The sequence below is a fragment of the Clarias gariepinus genome, chromosome 3, assembly GCF_024256425.1.
Source record: "Clarias gariepinus isolate MV-2021 ecotype Netherlands chromosome 3, CGAR_prim_01v2, whole genome shotgun sequence".
Classification (NCBI taxonomy): Eukaryota; Metazoa; Chordata; class Actinopteri; order Siluriformes; family Clariidae; genus Clarias; species Clarias gariepinus.
Window position 1 is genome coordinate 7,832,242 of NC_071102.1, and position 25,658 is coordinate 7,857,899.

Here is a 25,658-nt window from a genome sequence, read left to right on the forward strand (position 1 = left end):
AGTTTGTTATATGGTACCATGTTGTGCGGTGAGAACATGGAAAACTTTACAGCACTGTACATTTGGTATGACCTGTATGCTTTATTTTTTGTACAGATGAGATGCATGCTATCCCTTGTTTATGGTCTTACAGTCGGCATCTAGTGCCGATTTCTGTGTCCCAATAAATTATACATGCAAGTGGTAGCTCATCTCCCAACCGCATTATCTGGGTGTGCAAGTCTGACTTTGAGAAGTACGGTTTAGTACGAGGTCAGTCTGACTAACAGTTTTCATCAGAATAGCAGTAACCAATAGCAATAACCCGAGTTCTCCATTTTCAGGTTACTAGACGGATAGATGCAACCTTTACAAAGTAGTGTAATGGAAGTCCTTTTTTTTTTCACTTAAAATCTATTTAATAATGCAAGCTAATGGTTTGAATGGACCTTTTTCTTTGACATGCTGTTTAAACTTTTAGATACGATATACTAATTAGTAGAAGTCCTAGAAGTCTTAGCTACAATAGCATAGACGTCCCTTACCCACTCCTACTCATACTCAAATATTTAGCATGTCTTTTCTAAATCTAATACCCATATACAATATTAAACAATATTCTCGCCTTAGCAAACACTAAATCTTTTGTCTGCACGTTTATTATAAACATAATTTAACACCACTATTTATGCTTGTGAGTCTACGTCTCTTGATTGTTTCCATTCACTGCATGTTTTTTGGCTTTCCCTACATTATTTATAAAGGATTTTTATGATTTTGTGGTTTAATAAGCTAAATAATAATCATTACGCTCTTTATAATATGAACCAAATGTGTTACATGTTCTTTTGGTAGGACAAAACTGTTAAGTTTAGCTATTAAGTACTCAATTTTATTCATGAAAAAAGTACAAAGTTCCAGAGCTGTGAGTTTCCTACCAAAAGTAAGCTATAAAAAAAAGCCTAAAACTGAAATGAGGCAGCATTTATGAGCACCATAGCCCCCTTTCTGATCTCCTCCTTTCCTGTTTGTGTTCCACAGATGTCATGGCGCCCGGCCTACCGAAGCTCCAAGTTTCGAAACGTCTATGGCAAAGTTGCCAACAGGGAGCACTGCTTCGAAGGCATCCCCATCACCAAGAACGTCCATGACAACCACTTCTGCGCTGTCAACAGCAAGTTCCTGGCTATAGTGACAGAGAGTGCTGGAGGAGGAGCCTTCATCGTTATCCCAGTCACTCAGGTAACCTCAGACAACAAGAGCTAACACTTAGCTGGCATCAACTGTCTGAATGAAAATCAGCACAATGGGAGAATTAAATCACACCACAGAAGTACCCTGAACTGGTGGCACACTTAGGTGTAAAAACTACAAGTTTTATAGGTCTTGGCACAACTGTGTTGGTTGTGCTTGTGTACAAACTCCAAATAACAGCCAAGCGTCTGTAGAACAAGAGGATGTGTGTGTTTGGAGGAGACATGGATTCCTACCTCGGTCAGATCCAGGATTTAGTTTGGTGTCAGAGACGCCTTTATGGAAACTGTACTGTATACATATAGAGTGTATTCTATGGATGGTTAAGGCTTCTTAGCGTAAAAATGCGCAAATTGGGTTCTAAATAGAAGAGGTCATTTGAGGTCATTTGATTGAGGGTTTTTTCACATTTTTATTTTGTGTTTCAGAGAACTGAACTAATCCTGCCGTAAATGTTAACATTATTCTGGAGATTATATTATATATATATATATATATATATAAAGAAAAAGACTGTAAAGAAGGTGTACTGACATCTTTATTATATACAGCTTTTTGGAAAAAGGCTCTATAGAGAGTAAATGGTTATCGTGTTTTTAATTCATCTTTTTAATTAGGGTGCTAATTAAAATCCTATATAAAACAGGAAATCCTATGGTATGGCACTGTTGTAAATCCTTCTGGATGTGACTACAGAATTAGAAGATGACGGAATAAAGTGACTCAGAGCCAGGGTTCAACGAGAGACGATTTTTATGCCACATACTGTATAGCACATCAACCCAAGGCCAAGGAAGGAAAGACAAAAGAAGAAAAACACACTTAAGGCATGTTAATGAGGACACTTACAAAAATCATTAAAAAGAATTCCAAATTTTAAGCACGTACTCATCTACTATCCGAGTATCAGTATTACGACCAACACTATAGCTATATATAACTACTGCATTGGTATTAATTGACTTTTGAATCTTTGCTATTGTGACCAACCCAACAATACTTGCTTACAGGTAACCATGAAACATAGGAAGAGTCAACCTGCTGTACTCTAACATCATGTCCCTGTGGTTTTATATACCTAGGGGACAAAAAGGTGTGCAGGGAGACAGCATGGTTCTGTAAGGATGTAACAGCCCAGCATAAAGAAATAGTGCACCTACAGTATAAATACAAATATCCCTTAAACATTACAACAATACAATCATTCATACGTTTTATGATGGTGTTTCTCTAATTAAACGTATGAAACATCTACTCATGGTGATACCATAATGACAAAATAGTGAAGCAGCAGGAAGCATTGGTGCTTTTCATCTCTAAGGTGAACTCTGGTTATTTCCTGTGTCTAGATCCATGCCTCATGGCTGCAAATCCCTCATTCTGGGAGTCCACTAAAGGAAAGACTGAGATTGCCTATTACAGTAATCTTTGGCTTTAAAATACGTCAAATTAGAGAATCGCTGAGTCCTCCATAACCTTTTGGCATTGCTTTAGGTCAAAAACACGACCAGAGCAGAAAGATTAAGTACAGAAGGGTCTCTGTAATTAAGGCAAAGAGAACAGAGAGCTCTGTTGAAAGAACTCCAGAAAGCTTTGAGATGTAGCATTTATTTAAGTCATGCTGCTTAGACCAATTCTCTAGCTGTCATGAGGACAAAGAGAAACACAATTGAGTATTATTTTTAAATCCGGACCCTTGAGATCATAATAAAATAAATCAGCGTGATCAGAGAGCGTAAACTTATAAAGCATATATGAAATTCATGATTTCAAAGAACAAAGATCCATGACTGTGATGGCTACAGGCCATTTATAGATGACAGTATGATCTCTATTGTGGTCTCTCTCCATCCATCTTGCACTGTTTTCTCCACAGTCCTGTATCCGGTCACGCTACACTGGCCATTGGGTCATGCTCTCAAGCCAAGCTATCAATGGCACTTTTGTGACAAACGCTCAAAGTCACATAGCTGATGTGTGGTGCAGCGGGACGGCTCATCTGGGGCTTTGTACCATGAATGAGCTCATTCCGCAAGGCGTCTACCTCCGGCTGGGTTCCCAGGCCTTTAGCTGGAGGATGGCATGGAGAGAGGAGTATTGCTGTCTGATTTCCGTTTAGGTTTTATTGGGGAGCTCCACAGGAGTTTTGACTGATCTCTAGCTCACTTTTTTTTTTAATCCAGTCTAAGTTTCTCTTTTGTTTAATCAATATAGGCTTTTCCGCAGACTTCAATTTTTGGTACTGCCATTAGTAAATAATCTGCCCACTGGCAGATAGAATGTCTAGAATACAATCAAATAGATTAGACTCCTTTATTCAGTCATTTTCAGTAAATGCTTTATTTTGGCCAGAGTCATAACGGATCTGGAGCATAGCCCTAAAACATTATGTATGATGCATCTCTGACCCTCCAAAATAATTTCAAACGCTGCATTAACAAAATTGAATCCAAATTCATTATCTAGTCTCAAACCATTAAATGCCTGGCATCCTTTTAACGCCAAAGCTTATTTTTCACTCTCTGGCTGAGTATTCATGACTAAATAGTTTCCTAGAGCATTATCAGCTGGCACACAGTCCTGAAGCAAATCCAGAGTTAGTGAACCAGATACTTTAATTTTAGGTTTTAATATAGGAATATTTAATATAGTTTACGAACAAAGGAGAACTGACCAGGGTCCTGCGTGTAAAAGAAACTGGTCTCACATTATGGAATGTAAAGTACATGACCAGACGTTCATCAAAAGATGGGAAAGGGGGAAAAATATTGGACATGTGGCATGTATGATGTCATTCAAAATGGTTTAACCATCAGAAATATAGTAGTAGGCATGCACAAAGACAAAAACCATGGAAAAAATATTATTGAACTATTACAAATAAATCTAACTGAAATAAAATGCTTGCTGTTTGGCATAGTGAAGGAAAGTTAGACTCCTCCTGGGGCATTGTCAGTAGAAAAACTTGCCAGATGCTGATGTTGTAATATAGTAACTTCTACCCAAGGTCATTGAGTTATAAGTAGCATCCTATTTCATCTGAGTCAGACCATCCGTACAAGTAGATTTTAGGAACTGGTTTGGTAAACTTTATTACTATTATATATTTAATAAGGTTAATTGCACTGTATGCAATTATGTTTTTCATGATTACAGCACATACATGCACCAGGTAAAAACGTAACACAGTAGTGGCTATATGGAGTATGCTAAACCATGCCACGAGGCATTGCATCATGACCGCCAACACTGGAACTGCACACACCGGTTGTCCGTCTGGGAGGAATGAAGTAGAGTGTTAATTAGCAGAAAGTGTGACACACACTTTCCAGCCTCCTGCTAGCTTCCTGCTTGTGGCTCTCCTCTGCTTTGGTTACAAGAGCACATAATATTGTGGAGATGCCGGTGTAACTGTGAGTTATGACTGTGGAGTTTTCGGCACTAATTATCAGATCAGTCTGAAAGTCTGACACACCGAAAACTAATTATTTCATTCAATGCTGATGTTTAGGATATTAATTCTGGTGGACTTGCTGCTAGAATGTGACAGTAATTGAAAAAGGTGTTCCATTAAGCAAGCAAGCACTGTCCAAGGTTTTTGCAAGATAAGACACAAATCAGTGGTAAGATTGTTACACTTCATACTAGCTTTATTATCTTTTTATAATACCAACTGTACCTGCAGCATACACTTATCAAGGACACCAAAAATCTCCGCAACTCCCGGTCAGTTCAATTTTCTTTGTAATATATTTGTGCACATTTTACGAGAGTTTGTATATGACATTTTTCACGTCCAGCCAGAAAAGAAAACCACAAAAGGCATTCAGGCCAAACCGGAACGTTTGATTGTGCAGAATAGCAGAACACAGTTATGAGAGTAAAAACTAACTATGTGATTTCCTGCTACACTAATGCACTTATCCCCATTTGTCACTCCTGCTTGAAGACCATCAAAGTAGAAAGTTTTTTTTAATTACAGAGTCATGATCAGACTGCTTGCTTCACATCTAGACTCTGGCCTCCCAGGAACTCCTTTAATGGCCATTTATCAGTAAAGAAATAAAATGGCCTGGTTGGATTACCAAATGTGTTCTATTTTTGCAGAACAATGCACAATACCATCCCTTCTCATACTGCCCACTGCATCACTTGCACATTACAGGAATTTACCTGGGTGTTTTTGCGACATCCAGTGTTTTTGCGACAGACCTGACCTCTCTCCAATTGAGAAAAATGTCTACCTTAATGTTATCCAAGCAGTACTGAAACATTGCTATATTGGGATAATTTGCTTTAATAAACTAAAGGTAATTTTTACTCTCATAACTGTGTTCTATTATTCTGCACAATTAAAAGTCCCTTGAATCAAATGTTGGACGAGAGCTAACTTGTGTATATAGAAAAGTCAGACCACATGGAGCATGGGAGTGATATGAGGATTTATTTAATCTTTTTGTGTGCACACATATATGAACTGTGCAAAAATACAGTTTTTCTTTGTGGATATCTATTGTTGCTATGTATTGTCATACATTTCAACAAAGCACAGTAGAAACAATAACCTTGAGATTTACAAAGTAAACAAACAAAAAAATTAGCTACATAAACACAGCCATCACATATGTTATGTTACACACACACATAAGCATTATCCTCGCTACTCCTAACCGCAGATGAAGATTCATGCAGAGGTTTTATTAAATTTTTTTTCTTCCCCATATGACCAACTGACTATGGTAGCTGCTTTTGATTATAAATAAATAAGAGCTCATTATACTGCTTCCTATATAGATAAATAACTTCCTGACTTCCTGACCAGGAACAGTTTGTTTGCAGCAGATGCAAATACCAGAAAGAAAAATCACATCAATGCAGACTTATAAGAGCATATGTATTTTGGATCATTAGAATTCTTCTGGTCTGCACAACATGATCTAGTGGATTTTTTAATCACACCGCACCTCAACCAAATGGTAGAGATGGCACAATCAGGTTAAGTTCAATACACAATATGGTAACTCAGAGTTACCAAATACATAAATGTTTACCAATGGTTTGTCTGTTATGTAGCATTATTATTAGTGATTCATTAGTGATCAGCTAGCAATAACGGTCTATTCGCTTGTTCAGCTCAGCCTCTGTTTTTATATCCAGTAAACCAAGTTGGATTTTTCAAAAAGTGCTATTCCGAGTAATGAATAGTTAAAACACAATGTGCGTTTACAATTTGGCATGTTAATATGAATCAGGTTAGTTTATAGGCGTTCTGTTCTTCAAGGTAGTCTGGACATCAGTAAAACTGTTATATAGACTTGGATCATGTTAGCACTCTGTATTTATCACAGATGTTATAAAGTTGGAAAAAATGTTCAGGTTTATGGTCTTATATATCAGGGCTTTCCACATAAAAAGATGGAAATGCTACATGTACTGAAGTAACTGTTTATAAGATTACGTATTATATTAAGGGAGAGGACGGCTTTTTATAGCATAACATTATACAGCTGTGTGCTTCAGAAAACTAAAGTTGGACAGTAGCTTTGTTACTCGTTAAAAGCAATGTTTTCACACTAGTAACTATATTAAGTTGCAAACAATACAATTTACCAAGAGTTATATATTCAAGCACGTTACATAGGTTATCTAAAATACATACTGTACAATCACCAATGTAGCAAATTTAATTTACACGAAGCCTAATTCAGTGACATTTCCATTTCAAGTCTATGCTCCCTATTTAGTTCATGAATATGTAACATGCTTTGCTTATATATTTACAGATTTATGTCTATAGTGAATATATTTGCAAAGAAAAAGTCAAGCTGAATGCATTGTTACCAGTTAAGATTCACACCGTGTTTAATGTTAAAATATTTAATGCATCCTATTTAAATACCCTTATAAACTCCATTTCTGAGAATCTTTTACCAAAAAAAAAAAATTCGATACTTATCACCTGATGTGTCACATGACATGATAACATACTCTCACGCCCCAGCTGTTCTCAATCACTAGTTCACTACAAATATACACCGCAAACATCTGATCCTATCTACTAACTGGAAATTTTACTCAAGCGTCTATTATTGCAAAAAAAAAAAAAAAAGCCCAGTTAAAGAAAATACATAAAAGAACTGGACAATATTACATCAATTCATTTTCTTAAGCACGTGAAATTTATTTTAAACCCATGATGTATTGTTTGTCTTGTTGATTAAAAGCACAACAGACACAACATTAGTGACTACTAATGACCGTGCAGTTTGGATTACTGGTAGATATTTATTTAAAAATCTGATTGATGATGAATATCAGATGAATGACATGCATATGCTGAATGACCTGTTTTGGGGGGAAAACGCAACTCTACATTAAATCTGATAACAGCCTTGATCTGATTTAAGACCACAGAATCCTGTTCACATGACCCTTTAAAAATCAGATTACTAGTTAGCATCTAAACATACGCATTAACTGACACCAAAGCTTAATGTGCATAATTCTACTTGTTTTAAAAGTGCTTAAAATCAGATGAAACCCTTTGTTTATTAGAATCCGCACAATCTTTGTTGTTGGCTGAGCTCATCTATGTAAAGTCTAGACTCTTACAGTAATTACATGTAATCATGCAGATTTTCCTTGCAGTCTTTAGTCTCTTAGAAAGAGGTGTTGACTGAATTAATTAACATCCATGTGTGTGACTACAAGTCCCAGACATCTGTGAGAGAAAAGGGTGTGTGTGTGCGTGTGTGTGTGTGTGTGTGTGTGTGTGTGTGTGTGTGTGTGTGTGTGTGTGTGTGTGGAGGAAAAGCTGGTCTACAGCCAACACATCTGTGACTTTGGTTCAAATTGAGACAAAGAAAGAGAAGCAGGGATGTGGTCGATGGAACGCCCTCTGTTCATGATCATATAAGATGATCACATTATAGTGTATTTATTACAATATATACATTTTACAGTAGTATATTATGTATATAGTGCATTAGTGTATATATTATTGATGATGATAATGATGATATATATACAGTATATAGTACTGTGTGTTTTCTAAGGATATAAGCTGCTTAGTTTCACTGAACATCATGCAGAACCAGTCACAGTCCTTTGTTGCACCTGTTCCTTCGTCATGCAAAACCAAGAAGCATTCTTTTACATAATATGCTACTTCCTTTTATGGCTTACAGATATTTTCCTCTAAGATTATTGTTTTGCTGAAAAATTGAAATTGAACGAAATTTTGCATTGACTTAATAATTGAGTCAAAATAAATAGGTGTAACAAAGTTTTGTGCCAAAAAAAAAACAGGCTACTTAAGACTTTTGCACAGTACTGTTTATATTCTAGTGCAAGAAAGAAAGAAAGAAAGAAGGAAAAAGAGCAACACACAACTTATCACACTCCTTGAGCAGCATTTTAAGAAAAACAAACTAAACATTAAATGAAACCTAATAATAAGCAGAGTATTGTTATGTTCTTTCATACTCCTGGTATTTAAGGCACGAAAGGGTGAACTGAAAACAGCATAGACATATTTAGGATGTTAGTGCTCTCTCTCCCAGGCCCTTTGTCTTCCCCCTGTAACTGGGTGTCTCACAGGAAATCCCAGCATCCTCTTAGACAGTCCCATCCTGTCTGTCCCCCCAGCCATGCTGATAACACCCATCCCCCTTGTCAGCCCAGTGGACCCCCCGATGTGCTGTATAGTGTGTGAGCAACTCTGGTGCAGTAAGCAAATCTGGTAAATCTGGTCCAAAAAATAAAAGGATCCATAAGTATGCAATAACACATAATAGTGCATGAGGTTATAGGACAATAATCCACACCTGGGTGCATTATATTACAGTGATTTGCCAGTCATCGCCATTAGTGAAGGATATACCAACTGTTTTAACAGTTTATTGTTATGCTTAATGTGATGGAACATCCAAGAAAGAAGTTGGTTCCTATTATTGCTTACATCATAGCACATCGAGTAAAATATTATCATGAAAATTACCACTCTAATCATTACAGCACTGTCACTGGAAACTTCTTGCATAAATGTTACATAAACATGTCCTTACAGAATGCTCTTCATGCATATTAAAGATTATACACTTTGTTTAAAAAATCATTATGTAGAGCCCCAAGTTATAGTGCAATGATATACGTAAACCTTAATTTACGAAGGGGGTTTCAACAAGTTTTAAGATTCATGCACCACAGATCTTGTCACTTTCGCTGTACATCTTCCCTGAGACGCCTTATAACCTGGTAATAGAATTTGCTATTTACAGTCTGGCTCCTGGGGACGAATTCTTGATGCACAATGCCACGAAAGTCAAAAAAGACAATGAGCATGCACTTGGTCGAGCTGTGGACCTGCCCTGCCTTCTTTTGTCATGGAGATGATGTTCTTTTGCTCTTGAAGAGAGCATGCCACTCAAAACACATCAAGCGACTCAATGCAGCATCGCCATAAAATTGCTGAATCATGTCAAACGTCTCTGTGGCAGATTCGCCCAGTTTTACGCAGAACTTCACATTCAATCTTTTTCTAGCTTGCAGTCCATAAAAAAAGTTAAAAAACTTAAAAGTTCACAATTTTTTTCCCCATAAAGTCTTAGAGTTCATAACACAATTCCAGTAGTTGAAAATCTCCTAAATTGTTGTCCTTAATTGATCCATCCATCAAGGAACTTCTGTAGCCCATCTAGGGACCCTGGGGGTCATTGGTGATTACCATTGTATAATTTCCTTTTTATGACCGTGATAGGACCTCCAGTTGACATTCACATGCGCATTCACACACTATGGGGAATTTTGGGAACACCAATTAGCCTGATCTGCATGTCTTTAGGCTGTGGGAGGAAACCAATCAAGCACGAGGTAAATATGCAAACTCCATCCATACAGAACAGGGAATTGAACCCAGAACCTCTAGGTACAAGGTGACAGCTTGTACCACCAGCTTGTAAGCCACTGTACCACCACCTTTCTAAATTTGTGACAATTTTGTATTTTGTTTTCAGCACAGTGTATTATACATTATGTTGCAACCAACCGAGTGATAAAATCATGTTTTCAAATTTCAGGTTTCAGAGAGTTATTGTGTTCTGCCTGGTTTCGTCCCAGTAGGGGGTGATTTCCCCATGGGTTCCATTGTTGCTGGTGTGAAATGACATCATTAGCTGTGTATAAGGGTGTATTGTCTTACTGCTTTTAATAGAAATTCTTAGCAATATGCCACAATGAAGAAGACTTTTCTGTCATGGTTGGCCCTTGATTTTTTTTGCAAATGATTTCCTTTTAAATCTGTTCTTTTATTAAATAGAATAAAAAAGCTGCCAAATGTGTAATGCACTGTGTAAGAAATATCAAGGCACACAAATGAAAATTACATATTTTACCTAAAAATCCAGACAGTTTGTGACTTGTTATAATCTATTGTTCTTTCTCTCTCTTTTTTTTTTTTTTGTCTAATTGCCTTTGCCACCGGGTTCCGAGCCCCAGCGGGAAATCAATGAAAATCTTAATGTTATTACTCGGTGAATGAAAGTGCCCTTGAGCAGTTCCTGTGCTAATTTTATATGACAATTAAGAAAAAAAAGGGATGGGGATTAATGACAATTTGTGTCTTGTGAGTGTGACTAGATGGTATATTCTGAGAATAATTAGAAGAATTAGTTTTTTTTTTTGAGCGTCTATTTTTAGTTAAAATGAAAGCAGAATCAGAAACAGGTTTCAGTTTCAACCAATTTATCCAGAAATGACAGGTTTAAGGCATAAAGATTATATATATCATTCTTTATATGTAAAGGACTCATATGGAGTTCTTTTATGGCTCTTTTTACAAGCTAGCCGACAAACTATTCTGCTTATATTCAGTCATGTGATGGCACAGTGTGACTAAGATCAAACTCTCCAGGACCTCAGAAGGAGGTCAACTTACTTGAGCCATTAAACAGCTTTGAGTGTTGTGGAGTAGCGCCACACAGTGGACATTAGTGTGCAATGCAGAAGGAACTGTATACAGTAGGCTGTAAAGTTTGAAGTATCTCCTTTAAAACATTCAACAATAGTGTATGATGATATAAAACAACACATAGACGTGTTATTATGTTATATAAGACAGAAAATTTAAGGAATTATATTGATCGTTTTGAACTATATTAAAGTTAATTAAAACATTAAAATATTAATAGTAACACAAATTAGAAATCTTATAAAATTAAGTAAATAAATAAAAAAAATAGATTAGAGACAAACAGCAGTTCTAGGAGGAAAAAAAAGTTTAATGTGCAATTGATAAAGGGTGTGGAACAAACTCCTTAATCCGACCACACCTATCAGCTTCATATCAGCCCTCGCCATATGGACGTCTGGCCAGGGTTCAGTTATATCATGCTGCTGTGCCTCTTCTTCCTTCCCTTGCTTTTATTATAATAATAATAATAATAGTAATAATAATAATAATAATTTATTTGATTTGTGCAATACTGCTTTTGTTACACCACTTGTTGGACTGAACTGAGAACTGACTGTGGAACAGACACTAACCTGCGAGTGGGTGTGTTTTTGTCTTTCTCTTGCGCAGACTGGCCGTATCGACCCTCACCACCCAAAGGTCTGCGGTCACCAAGGCAACGTGCTGGATATCAAGTGGAACCCTTTCCATGAGAACATTATTGCTTCCTGCTCAGAAGACTCTTCTGTGAGTGAAAGCAGGGCAAACTTATATCCGCTTATCAAATTCAAGGTCCATTTCTATGCATTTGAATAATTATTTCTATTCATTATCCAAAAAAAAACACAATGACTCCAAAAATAAATTTGTGCATGAAGCAAAAGTTCTGAATGTTCAGTTGCAATTAAAGGGTTGGATGTCAAATATGAGCAAATGAAACATGTCAAATTCAAAGACGGACACACCACTAGACAAACCGCCACATTATTTAACTTCCCTACAAGCCGAAATTGTTGTCACAAAGCCTCAGTGCATGTATTAGTCAGTCATTTTGGGTCAGTAACTCTAATAAGAGGAAAATCTCTCCATAATAACACTAATCCCTTCAAATCCCAGTACATCAGCTAGCAGGAGATTATTTGATATTTTCCTGTGGCATTCATAAAATAGCAGCTCTGAACTAAAATAGTGTTGAATAAACTACAGGCTTAGAAGGTTTTTTTTAGGTGTCATGTCGGAATTCATTCTATATAGAACATTACAAGGAGAGACAAACCAATAATTTTATAGGGATTTTATGTGATAGAAAGACACAAAGTGGCACATACGTACAGTAATTGTGAAATGGAAGGATTTTTTTAAATTATTTTTTTTTGCACTTAAAAATCTGAAAAGAGTGGAGTGCATTAGTATTCAGTGGAACCAATTGTCTTCAGAAGTCACCTAATTAGAAAGTAAAGTCCATGTGTGTGTAATTTAATATCAGTATAAATACAGCTGTTCTGTGAATCCTTTAGAACTTTGTTAGAGAACATTAAGGATCAAGGAACACACCAGACAGGTCAGAGATAACGTTGTGGAGAAGTTTAGAGCAGGGTTAGGGTATAAAAGAATATCCCAAGCTTTGAACATCTTCCTGACCGCTGTTTAATACATCATCTGAAAAAGTCGAAATGGAGTATGGCACAACTGCAAACCTACCAAGACATGGCCGTCCACCTAAACTGACAGGTCGGGCAAAGAGAACATTAATCAGAGGCGCAGCCAAGAGGCCCATGGTAACTCTGGAGGAGCTGCAGAGATCCACAGCTCAGGTGGGAGAATCTGTCCACAGGATAACTATTAGTTGTGCACTCCACTGTGATGCAGTGTGGGTTCTGATGTCTTTCCATCAGAGCTAAAAAGCCTAATCTGGCCTTTATGGAAGAGTGGCAGAAAAAATGCCATTGTTGAAAGAAAACCATAAAAAGTCTCGTTTCTAGTTCCACATGGCTTGTGGCATAATATGACATAAAATCCCAATAAAATACATTTACGTTTGTGGTTGTAACATGACAAAATGTGAAAAGGTTCCTATAGTAAAATCCTAGGAAATAATTTAAGTAATGTGACCCTACTAGAACTTCATTGTGTGTGTGTGTGTGTGTGTGTGTGTGTGTGCTAGGTGCGGATATGGGAGATTCCAGATGGTGGACTGAGAAGGAATTTGACTGAACCCATATTGGAGCTGTATGGTCACAGTAGACGAGTGGGACTTATACAATGGCACCCGACCAGCAGCGGCATCCTGTTTAGCGCGGGATACGACTACAAGGTGTACTCAAAAGCGATGCAATACATATTAACTAGCACAAATCTGACTTATTAAATTGCCCTATGGCACAAGTTCCTCCCACCAGTCCTTCATTTATTCACACTTAACTACTCTAGCCTTAATGTATCTTTAAGAAAACTAAAGCAGCAAATCTGAAAGTCCACTTTTACCTGTTACTTATAGATCCTGATCTGGAACCTGGAGATTGGTGAACCGGTAAAGATGATCGACTGCCACACAGATGGGATCCTCTGCATGTCCTTCAACACTGATGGAAGCCTGTTGGCTACGAGCTGCAAGGACAAGAAGCTACGTGTCATTGAACCCCGCTCAGGCCAGGTGCTACAGGTGAGTCCCAACCCACTATAACCACTACAGTATTTAATAAGCACACTGGCTCAGACTCAGTATTGGTGGCACCAAGACTTCAGCAACAGGTCCCTTAAGATTGGACTTTTTTGTCCAGCACATCCCACAGATGCTTAATTAGATTGACATCTGGGGGATTTAGAGGGCAAATCAACATTCCTCAAACCATTCCTGAACAATACTTCCAGTGTGGCATGCAGCATTATCCTCCTGAACTATGCCATTGCCATTGAAGTTAGAGTACTGTTGCTACAAAGAGGTGTACATGGTCAGCAACAATCTATAGGTGGGTGGTATATGTCAAAATAATTTCCACTTGAATGCCCAGACACAAGATTTCCCATGAAAACGTTGCCCAAAGCATTATGGCTCTCCTTCTTCTCATAGTGCATCCTGGTGCCATATTTTCTCCAGTTAAGTGACGCGCACACACACACACACACCCAGCCATCCACATGATGTAAAAGAAAATATGATTTATCAGACCAAGCCACCTTCTTCCATTACTCATGGTCCAGTTTTGATCCACACACAAGCCCACTGTAGGCACGTTTGGCAGTGGATACAGGTCAGTACGGGCACCTCAACCGGTCTGCAGCTGCTCAGCCCCATACACATCAAACTGTGATTTTCCATCAGAGCTAAAAAGCACTTCTTTTTTCTTTTTTCTGCTACTGTAGCTTCTTCTGTGAAATCAGACCAGATGTTAGCCTTCACTCCCCTCACACATCAGGGAGCCTTGGCCGACCTATGACCCTGACACCAGTTCACCATTTGTCCTTCCTTAGACCACTTTTCGTTGGTACTAACAACTGTATACCCCAAATCCTGCACAAGACCAGCTGTTTTGGAGATTGCTCTCAGACAGTCGTCTAGACATAACAATTTGGCCAACATTTGTGCTAATTGTAATTATTACATTAATTAACCCAGATTGGTTATTAAATAGAACTTGACCTGATATATCCCATTATTAAGCTTTTTTTTTTTTTTTAATATTTGGTGCACAGAAGTTTATTTTACAAATCGAAAACGGTCATATTAAGGAATCCTTACATCTTTTTGTAGTATTACTCTTGTGAACTGTGCGGTTTATTCTCTGTCCTTCTCAAGCGCAAGTCCTTGATTACTTGCTTTTAGCAATACACAGTGATGATTCAGGACCTAAGCAGCATTGAGAGTCCCAGGATCTATACGCATTTATTTTAATTATTTAACGTGTGTGTGTGTGTTCGTTGTCTGAGCAGGAGGCGAGCTGCAAGAATCACAAAGTAAACCGTGTTGTGTTCCTGGGCAACATGAAACGGCTCCTGACGACGGGGGTGTCCCGCTGGAACACACGACAGATTGCACTCTGGGATCAGGTGAAGAGATCATTCACTGTTTGTAGAGGTCGTGTTTGTATTTAAGCATGAGTGTGTGTATGTGTGTGTGCATGTGTGTGTGTGAGAGAGAGAGAGAGAGAGAGAGAGAGAGAATGCACAGATCCAGACCCTCCATAAATATAACGTTCCCTGGTGTCTCACAGCAGTGCAAATCATTATGGTTTTTATTTAAAGGTTTATTTGGATACAGGATGCAGCACTGGATCAATACATAATTGATTATATAACTAACTGGGGTGTTTATTATTATTATTATTATTATTATTATTATAGTGTTTAAAGTGGACATGTATCAATTTTTTTCATTCAGTTCTCTAATATATTAAATAAAGTACTTAATGCAACATTCCATTTACTGCTCTTTGTTTTGTATAATGTTTTTATAATCTTATTATATCTCTGACCCTCAGGAGGATCTGTCCATGCCAATAACAGAGGAGGAGGTAGACGGCCTCTCGGGGTTGCTCTTCCCTTTCTATGATGCAGACACACATATGCTGTATCTGGCAGGCAAGGTAAGGACAGTACCACTACCGATGTGCCATGCATATAATTCTTTGCTATAGTGCAACGAGAGGATTAAGGTGTAAATTTACATCTGATCTGAATATAATTTATTTCAGGTTTCAGCTTGCATTTGCATGCTTTCATATCTATGTCAACTCTCAACTAAGTGATATATGGGGGTTATTTCAGGGCGACGGTAACATTCGCTACTATGAAGTGACTACGGAGAAGCCTTACCTGCAATACCTGATGGAGTTCAGGTCCCCTGCACCTCAGAAAGGACTCTGTAATGTCACGTTTTGTTACTTAGTTCTATTTTACTATTCAAAATATAATTCCTGCTATATCACTTTCGTCCAAGCAGGATTAGTTATGTTTTATCATATTTTATGTCATAAGTGTCCACTTCTGTCTGTTAGGTATAATGCCTAAACATGGCTTAGATGTGGCGTCCTGTGAGGTGTTTAGGTTCTATAAGCTGGTGACACTGAAGGGATTGATCGAGCCCATCTCCATGATCGTGCCTAGAAGGGTGAGCAAAAACAACATACAAGCATTTGTTTCCCCCTGAATATAGAAGAGAATTAATGTGCTGGGAAAAAGTTGTGTTTAGTCGATTGGGTAATACAAAGCATGTTAAGAAAGTAAAGTAGTTAGATCTACCTTAGCCCTTTAGTCACAATCCTACATTTACACTACACACATAAAGTAACAAGGTGTAGTACAGTAACAAGATGTCCCACCATCACCATTATAAGACAAAATGACACTGAGCTACAAAATCAGTTTTAATGCAAATCATTTTGAACAATGGTATGACATCATCATGAAGGACCTATGTAAGTGTTATGTAGCTCTATGAAGTCTGGCATTAAGTTGTGTTAGCACCTAATTTCAGTCTCACTGTATATCCTGTATACAGGGTCGCAGATGGGGGACTAGAGCCTTTTCCAGGGTCTTAAGGCACAAGGCAGGGTATACAGTACCCTGGACCAATCCAGGGTGCCAATCCATCACTGAGCACACACACATAGACACACTCGTTCACACACTACGGGCAATTAGCCTAATCTGCCTGTCTTTGGATTGTGGGAGGAAACCAGTAAACTCGGAGAAAACCCACCAAGGAAGGTGAGAATCGGGCCCGGGAATCGAACCCGAACTCTGGAGGTGCACGGCAACAGTGCTAACCACTAAGCCACCATGCCACCTAGCACTTAATTTAAACAATAATAATAATAATAATAATAATCGCTCATTGTGTATACCGCATTATCTTGTATTCTTAGTCGCGTGGGCCTGGAGCCTATCCCAGAAAACTTGGGGCACGGTACTTCCTGGACAGGGTACCAATCCATCACAGGGTTCACACAAATACACACTACGGGCAAACGGAGAACATGCAAACTCCATTCACACATGGACAGGAATAGAACCCGTACCCTGGAGGTGCCAGGCAACCTTAAGCCATATATGATTCAAACCTGAAATCTAAATCCCAGCAGGTAGCATGAAGTCCACATTTTCCTATAATGTTGCAATATTTTCTTTTTCTTTTGCAATCTAACAACAGTCACATCGCGACTCTGAAAATAATGCTTTAATTGTCTAACATCATGGGGTAACAGGCAGTGGATTGGGCGGTCCTCGTGTGAAGACTACAATGTCTGTATACGCATTTATCAGTGCAGTGAACAAACCAGTAGCATGTAATTATACTGACTCACGGAGTCTGTCTCACGTTCTGATCATTATACATGCAGAGATGTTAATGTTAGGGTAAAGCTCATTACACATACATAAACGCGCATACACACAAAACGCTGTGAAAGCCAACTGGGAGTGGTAAACCCAAAAGTATTTAAAAAGCTTTGATAAGAGAATAGGAGTAAAAATAAATAGATCCTCCCAACTGTGCTGGAATATGACCTCTTAGCTTACTAATAAAGTTACCAATATAGTAACGAACATCTGCAAGCAAGACATTTTCCTTAGTAACAGTGCATGATTTCACCTTATACAATACAACAGACAACTAAAGTGGCTCTGAAATCTTCAACTCTATCAGCTACACTGAACCCCATATGTGAAAGCCTTTGAAATGTACACTATAGTTCATTCACTTTAAGCATGATCAACATCTTTCAAGTGTACATGTTCTGTTTGCAGTCAGAGACATATCAGGAGGACATCTACCCCATGACTCCAGGGACAGAAGCTGCTCTCTCTGCTGATGAGTGGCTCAGTGGTGTTAATCGAGGTAAAGTTTTTACCAGGATTGACAAGTACAGTTCAAATATATCTGAAGCCAGGGTGTCCACCTCTGCACCTCAAAGGAACCCTCACTCTTCTGGGGAGGCATTTGTCGACTGGATTTAAGGAAGCCTGGGGTGCAGTCAGTGTTGAGTTCTATGTTGTTTGCAACTCAATGATCTGAATAAATCCTGGTCGATTTGTGCAACGGGGCATTGTCTCACTGATTACAGTAGGCTTGGGTCTCTTACAGTAATTCTCCAGCAAATAGAGACATTTCATGTAACTGTGTCCTTTCAACTTTGTGACAACCGTTAAGAGATGAACTGTGGATGTGATGGTCAGGTGTCCACAAACTTTTGGTTATATTGGGTACATTAGAAACAGACAATAATCTTATGAAGGAGGTTCTTGACTTACATTGACTTAATATAATTGTCTTGTCCCCCACAACGTTTAAGCAATGTCACCTGATAGAAAAAGTACAACAGAATGACCTTGAGTGTGAGATTGCTTTTACTGTATATACTGCAATTTTTTAATCAACAGGTTATGACTGTTTATATAACCAGATATTTCACTCTGCTAACACATATCCAGCTGGCGGAACTAGCGTTACCTAAAAATTGTAGAATTAACAGGGAAGAAAGCAGTTTACCATTTCTACTGGGTCTATGTAGACAAGTGGTGGACAGTCCTGTAAATCTCTTTAGAACGTTTCTCTTTATATTTACACTTATTCTGCTATAAAATTTCAGATAACGTCCGGTGTTCCGAGGTTGAATAACAAAAAACATAAAATGGAAATGCCAAACTAACTCGCATAATATTGCATACTGTTCATCATTTGACCATAAGGGAACATATGTGGTCTTGTTTATTTTGCCCTGGGGGTATGAAAAACAGAATTAATGATAATTTAAGTATATAAAATAGTATTATAAATAATAGTATGTTTCCACTAATAGTGAACTGATAACTGTTTTAAAATCAATACAGATATCCTGGGTTAATGGGACATCTATTGATAAGTAGTGATAGGGTTAACAAGAGGTAAATACAATGAGTGTGTGTGTGTGTGTCTGCGTATTGAACTGCAGGGCCAGTGTTAATGTCTCTCAAGGAGGGCTACAGCAAACCCACTAAACTGGTGTTCAAGGCTCCGGTGAAGGAGAAGAAGAGTGTGGTGGTGAACGGAATTGACCTGCTGGAAAATGTGCCTCCCCGCACAGAGAACGAGGTGCCTGTGTTTTGCATGCATAAAATAAAAGTAAAAAGTACTGGGTTGCAGTACTGCACAACAGATTTAAGCTGTGGAGCTCCTACAGATGTTCATTATCCTGTCTGCTTATTGTATATATTTAGTGTAATCCAATATAAAGCTTCTGGAACAAGCTCCAAACACCATACCTTAAGTAGTCTAAAGGGTGCATTAGAATAAATGTACAGAGCAGTATGGATTAAAGGGTAAACAATACAGTACCTAAGGATTTTTAGGAGTTTTAGTTGTTGTCTGTTATCATAAGTTCTCTCATTGACTGCTAAGTTTTTTACTGGCTGACTAAAATATGGATTATGGATCAGAATAATATTTCCTAAGCTCATCAATGTGGTATTACTCTTTAAATTCAATTCAATTTTATTTGTATAGCGCTTTTAACAACTGTCATTTAAATGTAACTTTGGAAAATATATTAAGTGTACCTGTCAATTACACAATTAAAATTACATCATCTAGACTACTGCAATTATATGAATAATTTTTTATAATTCACCTTTATATACAGACCTTTAGTAATCAGGTAAAGTAGGGAAATAAAAAGGTCCCAAGTACATACCCTTGAGGGATACCACCTTACAGACAAGCAACAATGCAACCACTTAATACCCTTTGTATGAGAGGTTATACTTGTAAAGGTATTTTTAAATGAAGTACATGAAAGCAAATTTTCTGCTGTTTTTTATGTGTTGTTTTTATTGAGATTTGTAATGACATTAACAGGCATGGCTCAAATAGATTTAATGAAAAATGCAGCGAGTTAGTTCGAGTATGTATCAAGCTGCTTATTAAAAGAAAGTCTAAGCATCTAGGTATCTGGGATAGACTCTGGATAAACCAGAGCTTTGAATTGAAAAGCAATTAACAAAAGATGCCAGACTCTACCAAGCAGAATATAGGCTAATTGTGCTATTCCTGATGCAGGTTTGGGTCATCATTTGGGCATGCATGTACTGATAGTGTATATTTCTTCCTTCAGCTCTTGCGGATGTTCTTCAGGCAGCAGGACGAGTTGCGGCGGCTGAAAGACGAGCTAGCGCAGAAGGACATTAAAATACGACAACTGGAGCTGGAGATGAACAATCTGAGAAACAGTCCAAACGTTGCCAATAGTAACAACAATAACAATAGCAGTGACAACAGCATGTGACCAGGGTCAGGCCCTTGTAAACTAACTCTCAGTACTGCTGAACAATTTCCTGGATCCGTCTCTCTTATATCCCAGCGTTTATCCCCACCATAAAGTGTCTCACTTTGATCCTAACTGTTAATGCCTTTAATGCTGTCAGACTCTACTGGGGCGTAAGTCGACCCCTTTATCACTAAAACCTCTTACACCTTATGGCCTGTGTTTACTGCTGCATTCCCAGCAGGATCAGTATACCTACGGCTCACATTTACAAACACAAAGATTTGCAGAGAAAAAGTAGTTCAAAGGGACAAAAATTCTTTTAGATTTCGTTATTGCTATTTAACTCTATTAATTGCATTTTACTTATTTTTACACATATTTTTCTGTCTTTCACTTTTATACATATTTCTGCTCTGTGGCGGATATGTGGACAGCCGAATTACAGTATTGGATTGGAATGGATTTGACAGGTTGTTTGAAACAAGCCATTAACTGTACTATGTTTGTGCATGTGTGTTTTTTCTTTATATTTGTAATTATTTATTTTGTTATATAGGTTTTTTTTTTCAATTACTCACCATTTTTAATGATTAAGCTCATCTCATCTCAGTTCATTAGCTGGTCAACCAAATATGTCTTCTAGAAGTCATTTTGCTTGTCTTGTCTTTTTTTTCCCCTACAGCCTTAAAGATACAATAGGTATAATTTACTTAGGAACGGATTTTGAATTAAAGATGCAGTTGTATCTGTTAATGCAATGGTGTCTTTGCCATAAATTGGCCTTTCTTTAGTCAATAAATTAGGTCCTGTTTTGGGGGGCTCCACGCCCAAATAGAACGGAGTTCTTTAGCTCTGCAACTTTTCCTTACAGTTCCTAAAATAGTACTCAGACGGATTACATAAAAGCAAAAGTGCTGTGATTAGTTATTAATTGCAATTCACCTTACAAGCAGCAGATGGCTCTAAAAAATGCAAACTGCTGCTTTAATATACACTCACCTAAAGGATTATTAGGAACACCATACTTATACGGTGTTTGATCCCCTTTCACCTTCAGAACTGCCTTTATTCTACGTGGCAGTGATTCAACAAGGTGCTGAAAGCATTCTTTAGAAATGTTGGGCCATATTGATAGGATAGCATCTTGCAGTTAATGGAGATTTGTGGGATGCACATCCAGGGCACGAAGCTTCCGTTCCACCACATCCCAAAGATGCTCTATTGGGTTGAGATCTGGTGACTGTGGGGGCCATTTTAGTACAGTGAACTCATTGTCATGTTCAAGAAACCAATTTAAAATGATTCGAGCTTTGTGACATTGTGCATTATCCTGCTGGATGTAGCCATCAGAGGATGGGTACATGGTGGTCATAAAGGGATGGACATGGTCAGAAACAATGCTCAGTTAGCCTGATGCCCAATTGGCACTAAGGGGCCTAAAGTGTGCCGAGAAAACATCCCCCACACCATTACACCACCACCACCAGCCTGCACAGTGGTAACAAGGCATGATGGATCCATGTTCTCGTTCTGTTTACACAATTCTGATTCTACCATTTGAATGTCTTAACAGAAATCGACACTCATCAAACCAGGCAACATTTTTCCAGTCTTCAACTGTCCAATTTTGGTGAGCTTGTGCAAATTGTAGCCTCTTTTTCCTATTTGTAGTGGAGATGAGTGGTACCCGGTGGGGTCTTCTGCTGTTGTAGCCCATCCGCCTCAAGGTTGTGGCTTCACAAATGCTTTGCTGCATACCTCGGTTATCGAGTGGTTATTTCAGTCAAAGTTGCTCTTCTATCAGCTTGAATCAGTCGGCCCATTCTCCTCTGACCTCTAGGATCAACAAGGCATTTTCGCCCACAGGACTGCCGCATACTGGAAGTTTTTCCCTTTTCAAACCATTCTTTGTAAACCCCAGAAATGGTTGTGCATGAAAATCCCAGCAACTGAGCAGACTGGCCTGTCTGGCACCAACAACCATGCCACACTTAAAATTGCTTAAATCACCTTTCTTTCCCATTCTGACATTCAATTTGGAGTTCAGGAGATTGTCTTGATCAGGACCACACCCCTAAATGCATTGAAGGAACTGCCATGTGATTGGTTGATTAGATAATTGCATTAATGAGAAATTGAACAGGTGTTCCTAATAATCCTTTAGGTGAGTGTATATAAAGACTGCTTATGCATTGGGTGGCTTAGTGGTTAGCTCTGTCGCTTTGCACCTCCAGGGTCCGAGTTCGATTCCTGGCTAGGTTCAATTCCCACCTCTGTGTGCATAGAGTTTGGTTGTTCTCCCCGTGCTTGGTGGGTTTCCTCTGGGTACTCCCACAGTCCAAAAACATGCTGATTAGGCTAATTGGCGTTCCAAATTGCCCGTAGTGTGTGTGTGAGTGCCATGCGATGGATTGGTACCCTGCGTTGGTAAGGTGTACCCTGTCTCGAACCCTTAGTATCCTGGGATAGGCTTCAGGACCCCCACGACCCTGTATACAGTATAAAGCGGTATAGACGATAAATAAGTGCATATGCATTGGCTGAAATAATCTTCCTTCTTTGTTGTTCAGGCTTCCATTCTGCAGTTGCAACTAGACGCTTTTTATCACTCTTTGTTGATATACAATCTTTGATGCGCCTGGATTGTTCAGAGGCTTAAGTCTGATTGTATGCACAATGCTAAGCTGAATGATGTTAAAAGTATTCAAAACACAGTACATAACTAATACCTAATGTAGTAACACCATGTAAGTACACCTAGAATTTAACTTAACACAAGTGTGTTGTCACTTAAATAACCTTCAGGAAGTGTCCTCATGTTCTCTTGCAAGTGGAAAGTAAAAAAAAAAAAAAACGGAAACTAAACTGTACCTTTCCTTGTCACTAGGGTGATATGGTCAAGGGCACATCCTTTGTAACTTGTAGTATTCATCTTTTATCTAAAGGTGCAACTAATGAACCTTTAAAGCTTTACAGAAAGCTAAATGCTAATTACAGTTTAATGATGTATTATAAAGTTGCATAATGTTCACAGTTTCAGATTAAATGTAGCCTACATCTTGAATAAACAATAGACATTTGAGGTTACAACCCCAGCAACAAGAAAATATACCAGCAACAAAAAAAGATATCTGTTTTTCAGAGTGTAATAAACGGTAGCGATAAGGAAGTGAAAATTGGGGTTGTGTTATTATAAAGAGAGAGCAGAAATCCTGCCAGAATGATCACAGATTCATGCAAAACTCTTCTTTGTTACATTTGAACTCACTGATAGAAGTATGAACATGTTTTTTGGAGGTATGTGATTTGGTGAGCTCCTCAGACAATGTTTGATGTGTACGAGTGACTAAAAAGAGGCCTTACTTCATTCATTCACACCTGCAGGGTAAATCCCATGCACTTGTCAGAGACTCAAACAGCAGGGTGGTGTTTGAGTACGGACCGTGTAGGAAAGGTTTTTGCTCATAAAACAATCCCACCTGCTTTAAAGCCTCGGCTAATTCCTGCTTCATGCATAGGAAAAGGGAGAACATTCCTATCTCATTAAGTATCTCAGCTCCAAACATGAAGACCCACTGGTCTAGAGTCCCAGCTTTAAACACACCTGATCCAATGGACCACATTTGTGCTTTGCTGAATAACCCCAAAGGCATTTGTTCTCATTAATTATATCAATGCACTGTTCTCAAATTGGATTTGTCACAAAGTGTTGATTAATTTTCTATAATGGCACTGCGCCAGCTGCAAAGCAAATGATCAGTTTGTATTAATGTTCACAGTCTAACACACTAATATTTATAGAGTAATAGTAATAGTTTAACTCCATATAATAATAAACAGGTTCTAAACTGTTATTTAACAAAGAATAATGTATAAGCTTTGCTATGGCAATGCTTTCTCTGATGAGAAATTTACTTAACGTTTACAGGAGTCACCAGGGTCAGTACTTTTTATTCCTAGGCTTGTTGAAAACCTGACACTGATTTTTTTTTCTCCCCGGACCAAAGTCAGAAGCTGTTGAGGGAGGGGTTTTTATCTGTAACAACACAAGATACATGTCTTGCAGATGTTTCACTATAATAAATGTAGGACATAATAGACATAAAAGTACCACCCTCTTCTTTTTTTAAGCAATTGTTTAAGCTTTTCTGTGGTACAAGGTGAATAAACGAGATGATCACTTGCTGACTTTCATAAAAAAAAAAGGTAATGTTAATGTTTGAGGAATGCTAAGCAAAGAAGATAGTTAATAGCTTATGTTAGTTGTGTCCCTTAACCAATAGCCTTGCTGTTCTTTTAGGAGAAAAAACATCAATATACACATGTGAAATATGAAAGAAAACCTGGGAGTGTAAAGCAAATAAGAGCCTCACACATTCAAGAGTTATAGTGAGGTTATAAGTTTAAATTTTGTGTGACCGGTAATAGACAGTTTTCATCATGTTGCTTGATAAGGTTTTGTTCAGTATAATGTAGTCTGGGGCCTATCTACTCAGGGCCCTCGAAGTCATCCGAGTGCAATACTTGTTTCATCCACTAGGCAACAGCATGAGCAAGGTCCATCTGTCCCACGTAGCAAAATTATACAGGGGAGAGGATGTTGATCACCTATTATATTTTACCTTTTAAACACTTAGAGGCCTCACATTTGACTATTTTTTTTTTTTTTAGTATTAATCTCTTCATTAATAAGTCTGATTCACTCCTTATGAAGAAGAATGCCGACTTCTTTCTCAATCACATCTAAACTTTTTTCCCATTTTAATAAAAACAAAAAGTTATAATTTAGAGCCACCAAACACAGGTCAGAATGCCTTCGCTTTAAATAATTTCAGTATCAGTCCTGAATATTTACAAAATATCCAGACGGAAGAAAAAAATAAAAAATAAATCACAAAAATGCAGAATTTAGAACCATCGAACAGCTCAGAATTCCTTCTCTTTAAATAACCCAATAGCATCTCTGAATATTTACACAAATATCCAGGCAAAAAGAACACACAAAAAATACAAGCTAATATCCTTTCCCTGAGCTTACAATTACAATTTTGTTGAGAGGCTGATTTTGATGAAACGTTCTAAAACTTCTATGTGGTGAGACTAAACACAGCTGTCTAAGTTTCATACATGAATGTAGTAACTAATGACCCGGATGGAGAAATCAAAGAGGTTTCACTGATCATGAGCTCAGTACATTCTGCTGGATCACTGCTTGCCAAAATTACTTTACAGCTGCA

General features: G+C 38.0%; 1 protein-coding gene across 2 annotated transcripts in view; it reads left to right on the forward strand.

Moving 5' to 3' along the window:
• The window catches only part of coro2ba (coronin, actin binding protein, 2Ba), a 46,503-nt gene extending 25,329 nt beyond the window's left edge, over positions 1-21,174 (forward strand). For both annotated transcript variants that reach the window (XM_053492518.1, XM_053492519.1), the window contains exons 2-12: positions 1,021-1,221; positions 11,813-11,929; positions 13,347-13,496; positions 13,680-13,844; positions 15,113-15,229; positions 15,661-15,765; positions 15,947-16,043; positions 16,177-16,289; positions 17,927-18,017; positions 19,111-19,250; positions 20,269-21,174. In XM_053492518.1, coding sequence (XP_053348493.1) covers positions 1,021-1,221; positions 11,813-11,929; positions 13,347-13,496; positions 13,680-13,844; positions 15,113-15,229; positions 15,661-15,765; positions 15,947-16,043; positions 16,177-16,289; positions 17,927-18,017; positions 19,111-19,250; positions 20,269-20,439 — 1,467 coding nt within the window. In that variant the 3' untranslated portion in view covers positions 20,440-21,174. The remainder of the gene's footprint in view (positions 1-1,020; positions 1,222-11,812; positions 11,930-13,346; positions 13,497-13,679; positions 13,845-15,112; positions 15,230-15,660; positions 15,766-15,946; positions 16,044-16,176; positions 16,290-17,926; positions 18,018-19,110; positions 19,251-20,268) is intronic.
• The last annotated feature ends 4,484 nt before the right edge of the window (positions 21,175-25,658 follow it).